The 9,040-nt window shown below is 39.1% G+C and overlaps 1 protein-coding gene across 2 annotated transcripts in view; it reads right to left on the bottom strand.

Moving 5' to 3' along the window:
• Positions 1-394: 394 nt before the first annotated feature.
• LOC134859248 (gamma-aminobutyric acid receptor subunit pi) overlaps positions 395-9,040 on the bottom strand; it is a 61,192-nt gene continuing 52,546 nt past the window's right edge. The window contains exons 7-10 of one of the 2 annotated variants that reach the window (XM_063875637.1): positions 6,165-6,302; positions 5,513-5,665; positions 4,849-5,039; positions 395-4,192 (exon numbers count right to left, since the gene is read on the bottom strand). In XM_063875637.1, the coding sequence (XP_063731707.1) occupies positions 3,827-4,192; positions 4,849-5,039; positions 5,513-5,665; positions 6,165-6,302 (848 nt within the window). In that variant the 3' untranslated portion in view covers positions 395-3,826. Of the gene's footprint in view, positions 4,193-4,320; positions 4,343-4,848; positions 5,040-5,512; positions 5,666-6,164; positions 6,303-9,040 lie in introns of those variants that run through there. The other variant, XM_063875638.1, reaches the window with a different exon arrangement.

Genomic DNA, 9,040 nt, shown 5'->3' with positions numbered 1-9,040 from the left:
AAACTTCTGTATTATGTGCAAAATGGATTGCAAAGTGTCTATGTTTTAAAATACAAACTTTAAGTTAATTAAAAATCAGCCATCTTTGCTTTTAATGTTGAAGATCAAATTCGCCTGGTATATAACTTCTATCTTCACCAAAAGTTATAATATGTGGGTATATGCACTGCATGATGATCATCATCTCACTCTGATTCTGCTGACTCAGAGCTAATGGAGCTGCAGGAAATGAATCCTAACATTCTCCAACACTCCCGCTGGGAGATGGCTGCCCTACCATCTGTAACCCACACACATACATTTGCATTTCTGTAGGCTAGCTAGTGACCCACTGCACTTGTAATTTAGATGATGCATAGAAACAGCTCTGTGAAGAACAAATGCAACCAATACACACGTTAAACCTCTTTTATTGCTATCATTCATATTCATACACCAAATAAACATGCACAGTGTTACTATTTATTTACAACATGTTAAGCAAACTGATGCCTGTATTAGCATAGTATAGAAATACATTTCACATGAAGATTTTCCCAGGAGCTGTGAGGTTGGAAGCCAACATCACCTTGAGGCATTATTAGACACTCCACACAACAGGAAAGTAAGGGCAGTCCAACGGTAGCCATTTTTCTGTTGCATAAAGTCCCATATCCCATAATATTCCATTTCATAGCTTTAATTCTGAAGTACTTCCATCTTCCTAGGGTATTTGTTACCATCTAAATGCTGACCAGTCAGAGCAAAGCAGCACTGATAATACAGTAGCGACCGTGGAGCCATTGGTTCTCTTGAGCTTTGTGTATGGACTTCATCACCGAGTGAGTAAAATGTTCTATGCGGTTGCTCTTGTGATTATTTGGCTCCATATTGGCCTTTACTTCTTGTACCATTCACTGAGAAGATGGCTATAAAAACTACAACTGCAGGCATGTTGTATAAAACCTGACCGTCTTGTTCTAACTATATAAACCTTTTTAGTTGGTCAGTGCTCACTGACATTCCCAGAGCAGACCAAGCTCAAATGCAATGAACACTGTAAGTGACAATTTCTTATCACAGTTTGAACGTCCTGCACTTTGTCACCACTTTTGGCTTTATTACCAATCAGGTCCCGTCAATAGCCTCAACTGAGCATTTTATGATGAGTCTTCTCCATCATATTTCAAAACTGAGCAAAGCAGAAGAAACAAGAAGTTGCACTTGAAAACCATGCAGGAAGAACATAAACCAACATAAATTCTACTGTTCTATTATCATCAGGCAAGGAAAGCAGTCAAATTGTTTGTAAATTGCAGAAGCAATGCAGATAAAAAGGAAAATAAACGATTTAAAAGGCCATGACTATGACGTCAAGATTTAACCAATTCAGCCTATGTTGAATACACATCGAATGTTCCTAAAATTGAAATGGAATGAGTGAGTGTATGTCACAGTAATATTGAATACATCAATAAATAATCATGCATCACTGTTGTTAAACTGAATCCTGTTTCTATCTGAAATACCTATGTGAAAGTGTCATGTTTATCTGCTTATTGACTGCATGCTATTTCAAAGTTATCTTATCAATAACGAACATGAGTAACATTTGAAAATGCACTTCAAGATCTCCTAGTTAAGGAACTAAAGGGAAACAAAGAAGAAATCAAATTGTAATCTTTGGCTCTTTGGTTCACGTCATTGGTAGCAAACATACTGCATCACCTGAACTAAAAGACTCAAAATTCACACAGTGAAATATGATGGCATAAAAAACTGAGCAGAGAAGCAATACTTGAAGCGTAAGCATATCCAGGCCGTTCTCCATTTGGATAATGCTCAGATGATGACATCGTATGGAAATATTTCGGCAATTTCATTCGTATTCAAATCATTCTACAAAGTCTACCACATCTAGGTCTGACTACTGCTTTATGTTTTACAAAAGCACACTGAGACACACTACCAGCAGACCATGAAGAGTGCTACATGAATCTCTATTACCTGTCTTTCTAGGTGTGTATCCACAATTTTGAATAACACCTGGCCAATTAGTATGGAGAGTGTTAGTAGTAAATTCTTAAATAAAACATAACGATATACACAATCATATGAATGAACAACCTTAAACAAAAAATAAACTAACACATTTTACCTTCTAATTGGGCCTTATTTCCCCCAAAATATGTACAGATGTTAACAGCTAGAGAAAAATAAGCTCTCTTTTGAAGGTTTCAGGACATAGCCTACACATGATATTTGTTCATTTTATTTTGTGCATTTTGTTGTTTAACTGTATGTAATGCTACATGACCAAAAGTCGCTTAGTGACATCATAAACTATCACCATCGCTAAAGCTACGATGCCTGTGGGTTTTTACTTGTTCTTTCGCGTCCCCATGCTTTTTTTGTGAATTAAGGTTGCAAGGGGGACGCCTCTCAATTTAAAAAAAGGATTAATAACGAGCCTGCTAACACCGGCTCCATAGTTTTCTAACTACCTAACAACCTTTTTTCTAGTTAGCTTGATAGGTAGGTAACTATCCTATAATATAGCCATGTCAAATCAAATACTAGGTAAGGTTAGCTCCTGTTCTTGGCACTGTTTTTCCAGCAGCAGCAGGAGCAGCAGAAGCTAACTAGATGCTTTAGAATTACTTTAGCAAGTTTGTGTAACAAGCTCGCAGGAGCTAGCAACATTTGGTGATGACAGGTGAACCTTGCCTAGGAAAGCTAAGCGTTTAAAAATTATGAAAAATGAGATGTTTGGTAAATGTTGTTATAAAAAAAGTAGGTTTGAAATCATACAAATAAAGGGTATAATATGAAGTAAAAATATTGAAAAACTGTTTCAGAATGTGTTGAATAAATTCACCATACTTGTCTATTTATTCATATGGTTATTCACTGATTATACCTATTTTGTTTAACATATTGTGGTTTCATTCCCTTCCTTCCTAAGACACGTGTACGAATACTGTTCACGCTTACAGTGGCGAGATTTTAAGAACACAACTGAAGGGATCAAAGGCCACCACATTTATAGTGTCAATGAAAAAAATAAATGCAGGCATAGAGAGACAGCACTGCGTAGTAAACTAAAAATAACTCTTAGATGTATAAAGAACAAAGAGATATTTCAACAGAGAATGGAAGTGTCCGTCCTTGAGAGCCTGGTTTATATTTTCTAACCAATCTGTTGAGTTATTTCTCTAGTATCTCTTTTAATCACTCTTCTCTCATCCATTATTTTAGCTATTTCCATCTAAATTTCACATCTGCAGGCAGAAATGGAAGATGACATTGTAAAAATAATCAATTTATCACAGGAGAAAAAAAGAAAACAGGCCTTTGCTCTCTATCAGCAATGCATATTCTGTCATACAGCCTTAGATTACAGCTCCATCCTCTCTATGTCTGACAGTAACAACCTGCACGGAGATACACTTAAAATCAATGTACCATAGAACAAACGAGGCAGACCGGCCCTGTTTTCCATTGCAAGCAATTTCCTTCTATCTCAAAGTATATCAGCATTGATCAAATCTTACCCTGCCAGTGTTAAATTAACCTATTTTTAACCAACACCAGCCGCATGAAATTTAAAGCAATGGCTCCATCTGAGTTCACATTAATATAAAAAAATGGAGCTGTAATCATAAGCATTTCCCTGAAAATCTGAGAATTTCACGTCGCTCATGAATCCAAATGCAGAAATTGTACACACTCATCTCAAAACACACCTAAATAACGCTTACTGTACATACATACAGTAAAATACACTTCTTGTTTAGATAAACTATCCGTTTCACTCTTTATGACACAGGCTGCACTCAAGCGGATGCTAAAAGTACAAATAATATGTCCAGTAGAGCAGGTTAACCATGACAAAAGAGAGTGGGAAGGAGACTCTGGAGTAGTTGTCTATGTGGTGGGGGTTCTCTATATGACAACATGTAAAGGAGCGGAGCACTTTGCGGACCGTGGCCAGAGCAGTGAGGCACCAGTGGCTGGGCTCCGGGAGCGGCGCCTCGGGCTTTGGCTCACTGCCCGAGGGGCTGGACGGGCTCACAGTGAGTTCTAGGGAGGCGGGAGGTGGGGTCGGAGTTGCGGCAGCCTCCTTGCGTCTCTTGGCCCTGTTGTGGTTGGAGATGGTGGTGATGATGCCGTTCATTTCGTCGTCCAGGTCGTGCATGTGGTGGCCGTAATGCTGGGAGACCAAAAGAGAATAAGTTTGGAACTGAAGTTAAAATATGAAACATTCAGATTTGAGAGAACTTGTTCAACTTACCCCTGAGTGCTCATGATGACATGATGTAGATGACGAAGACGACAATGACCAGCATTATGAAGACAATGACTGTGACCAACAACAGCAATGACCCCAACAATTAACAGTAACACAGGGAGGGCATGCAAATGGTAGGTCTTGAGTTGCCTTCAGTTGAGCAGCTTTTTCGTATGATGAATAAATAAAACCAACATGCATTGTGAAATAAGCAACCAAAATGGGTTTCTTACAAGTGCAGCTGTCATTTCATAAAACATTTGACATGTTTAATTGTTTTGTGGATTAATAAGGTAATATCGATGTTATTACACACAATTTGGCATCCTAGAATCTTAAAAATAGTGACACAAAGCGACTCTGTGACTTTCAAAACTCATTGTATAACAGTTGGGACTTGTGTATCACGTTATATAATATACGTTTATTATGTTGTTTTTATTTCACAGTACACGCAGGAACAAATGGTATTTTTTAATCAACCCAGTTTAGTGTGTGCCTTTTTTTCAGGACAAAACAAAACAAAACCTTAAAATGTTACGTAAACTACGTTATAAAACAGTATATCTAGGTCTCACCATGAGAATGTGTGAGTCCATGTGACTGAGGCTGCAGAAGTGGGCCACGGCATACTCGATGAGTGCTCCGAAGATGAAGCTGAAGCAGATTCCCAGGTAAACATCGATGGCCTTGATGAAGCAGTTGGCATTGGGCAGTGACGTCCGGGCTCCCATCATCAGAGTGGTCATGGTCAGGACCGTGGTCACACCTGGAGCAAAGTAACACAGAAAAAACACCTCTGTTTGATCATTTGTTCTTTTGTTTCAATCTGCCTTTCTCACTATACCTAAAAAAGTCGACATTGAATTACAAGAGGGATTCTGCCATAGCTTATTTTTGGTTTTATTATTTATAAGCAAGCATTGGCATCATCAAAAGGTAGCCCCTTAAATCCAGTGTGCTGTTAAGTTAGATATCTTGTGGTTTGAGAACAGTGGGTTCTCAAAGCCCCCTGCAGTAGTGGCAGATTTAATTCAATGCAACATCTCAGTTTGAATGTTTCCACTTAAAAACACCAGTGTCACAGATGCTCTCTTAAACCCCTCGGCCCTTTAAATCTCCAAACCAACAGCTGTGCTCACGAAAGGCGAGTAAAATGAATCTCATCTTTGTGTAGTAGTGAACATACTTTTGACGAAATAGAAAATATCAGGATTAAAAAACACGTCTCTGTACTCGTACCTATACAAATGCGTGCTGGAACAGAGGACAGAGAGATCCAGAAGGAAACCCATGAGAGGACAACAAGCAGGCTGGAGGGGACGTAGGTTTCTAGGATGAAGTACAGAATGCTCCTCTTCAGCTGAAAGTGGAACACCAGCCTCGGGTAGTTGCCTTGGGACAAAGGGAAAAGAGTGTGTCAAAGTAAAGTACTTTATAACTGAAACATGTGGTATGCATTTGATATGTTACCAGATTATATTACTGATATGGTTTTCATGTTAAACAATTGAACAACTGCTGTTTCCCGGTTTATTTAGAAGATTATCTCCATCTGCATCATGTCTGTTTTTACTTCCTGTCTTTTTGTGTTTTCCCACCTTTTTGACTGTCTGTCCTGGCCTTTTAGTTTCACCTTTTGCCCATCAGCTCTGCAACCACCTGACCTCCTGTACACCTACACTTTATCCCCTTATTAGTTCAGATTTTATTCAACATGTCTTGGTTGAATTCTTGTATTCTGTTTATTTTAGCTTGCCTTGTCTGGATTAAACCGAAAATTAAAGATTTCTTCTGTTAAATCAACCTTTGTCCTGTATTAGGGTCCAACCCCGCTCCACTACATTTGACATTAGGAGCGACACTGAGCAATGGCTTTTAAGGTCATTGTTACCAGTTTCATAGACGGCCTCTGAGACAGAAGTGTAGTGGTCCTCTACGGTGTACTGGGCCAGCTGTAGGGTGTCCAATCCGCTGACAGACTCATTTCCTCTGGTCCAATAGAACATGACATCATTGATGTTGTAACCCCCTGTTGAAGAGAAAAAGAGATGGTAATCACTTTTAGACGAAGATTACGGAAAAATAACTTAAAGCTGCAGTATTCAATGTCTTTTTATTAAAAGCTGATTGAATAAAATGTGATATGTTTCGCTGAGAGTAAAGAACGCACAGAGACCTATCACCCAATCAATGTCTATTGCATGACTTGAACTTGGTTTTTGTTTGATTTTGTTTGGTTTAGACTTGGGATGTTTCTAGCTGCAGCAGACGGCTCTCTCAAGCTCTGATCAACCCACTGTACACTACCTCGTTCATCGTTAGGCATCGTTAGCAACCAGCTGTACACAAGGCTTATTAAAAGCAGATTGAATGGCTGAATTTCAATCCACACCCTAATGGTATGTGTCCACAGGGGCATTTTTGGACGTTGCTTCCAACCATTTAGTGCTTTCATTCTGCTCCCAGATTCCCAATGGCCCAATTACATCGCTCTTTTGGAGACTATTTTCAAGGTTTCAAGGTTTTAAGGTTTCAAGGCTTTATTTGTCATATGCACAGCATATACAACGTATATGTTGGCAATGAAAATCTTATATCCCATGCTCCTCCAACAACTCAACATACATGGTGCAAATAAGATAAATAAAATAGTGCAAAAAGAGAAGAATATTTACAACAACAACAACAAAGATTTGAGGATGTGAAATATATACATATGTGGAATACATTGAGAGTATTTAAACACTTTACACTGTGGAATGAGGAGGTATGGACAGATGCATATATTATGTATAACAGATGTGTATTTAACCTTGTATGATGAAAAAAGTTAACATTTGAGGTGAGACACACTCCAAAGAGTCTCTGAATCCACCTTCATTTGAACCTAAGTTAAAACGTTTTTTTCAGGAGATGCAGCGACGGCCCTTGACTTGCATAAATGTGACACCTGACGGCGAAATGCAACGTGGTAACATCAGAATGAATTTCAAGGCGATGAATTGAGAGTGTTCATCCTGTTGACGCATAACATAAGGACTAAATCCTTAGATCACGTATCTAAGTTGACGTTACTCTGTAAATGACAGTGAGGAGCTGCAAAGGGCGAAATGGTATAACTACGAACACTTTGCTGTGACTTACGGTGTTACTTTGGCAACGCAAAAACATATTATGTACAATTTGCGCTTTCAAGAAATACAAAGCTTTATTTGAAACCTATTTTGAAGCTAAATGAAAAAGATAACTTTCAGCACAGCTCTAGTGGATCCATCCTACCCAATCTGTTTTGACCCCATTAAAAGAGCCTGCTGGATATGAACCCCGAATAATGTTTAGGCACAACTGGACATTTTCGTTGAATTTGACAGAAAGTGTATTGTATTAGAATAAAAAAATTCCACCTTTGGGCAAAAATAAAAGTAATGGTTTGAGTAAAACGTTATGCAATATAGCCTATATGCCTGCATTCCTCTTATCTCAGCTTGTTTTATTTTATTTTACACTACCATTTTAAATCCTTAATGTAAATGCAGTGTCTCAGTGTACATTTCATATGCAAGGCTAAACACCCATGTGCCTGTCCTCCTTGTTTACCATGTTTTCATGATTCCAGGCCTCCCCTGGTAAACCCTTGTTTTCATAATGCTATGTATTGTGAGTCATTCCCTCGGGCTAAGTGTTTATGTATGCAGACTTTACGGAGTGTGCATAAAGGGCTCACAATGTCTGCCAGCGAGCCCTTGTTGCAATGACAATGTGCAGTACGGCAGCCTGGAGCCCTCACACAATAAGCGGGAACTCGCCTTGAAGTCTCTGATTCAACATCTGACTCACATGTGTCAAGTAGCCACAAACACAAGTCCAAGAATTGCTGATGTTGTCAGCTGGATGCACACATAGGCAGCTGTTACATAACATATTCTCTGGAAGTTTAAAAGGTCATAATTTTACAGTAGATAAAACATGTGTTCTTCTCCTGGAGCAGTTGACCTGCTTGTATAGGTGGTAAATGGTCTCCATGAATAGCGCCTTTTCAGTCTTTACGATTCCTCAAAATGCATCTACATAGACAAGTCAGCATTCAACCATTCATACACACTCATACATAGGCAAAGGCTACCATACCAGAGGCCACTTGTTTATCCACACACATTCGCACATGGTTTGCCATGCCCATGGGAGCCTCTGGGGGATAAGTATCTTGCTCAAGAATACAATGACATGTGAACTGCAGGGGAAGGTAATTGAAGCACCAAATTTCTGGAGCCCAGTCGCCACAAAATGATAATACCTATATGGAACGGTACAAAGGATTTGAATGAATTGAAGAAGCCCTTTTCATGTGTCACACACATGTACCAATCGTAGTACTAGAAGCAGTGGGTAGCTACTGTACAGCACCCTGGGTGCCTTGCTCGACTGCAGTGCCCAGGAGGTGAACAACAACCTCTCCAAGTACCAGTCCACAATCCCTACTTCGGTCTGTTCTGGGACTTGAGTCCCAAGCCAAGTTCCTACACACTGAGACTGCCAACCCCGTTTTTCTTATCCTTTTTTATTCTAAAAGAAAACACATTACACATTGGCCTACACTCCCAAAGCTTGGACTTCAGTCTTCTTTCAGTTTGTGTGTTTGTTTGTGTGGAGAGATCGAAATACTGTTTCTTACAATCCCAAGCTATATCCAGTTATCCATGTCAACAATTTCCAAAAACGGATTTGTGTTGGGTATGTTTCAATAACATGATTAATAAGGAAAGAGCT

Source organism: Eleginops maclovinus, chromosome 22 (assembly GCF_036324505.1).
Source record: "Eleginops maclovinus isolate JMC-PN-2008 ecotype Puerto Natales chromosome 22, JC_Emac_rtc_rv5, whole genome shotgun sequence".
NCBI classification, from domain to species: domain Eukaryota; kingdom Metazoa; phylum Chordata; class Actinopteri; order Perciformes; family Eleginopidae; genus Eleginops; species Eleginops maclovinus.
The sequence above is the reverse complement of the archived record's forward strand: the minus strand, read 5'-3'. Positions and strand labels throughout refer to the sequence as shown.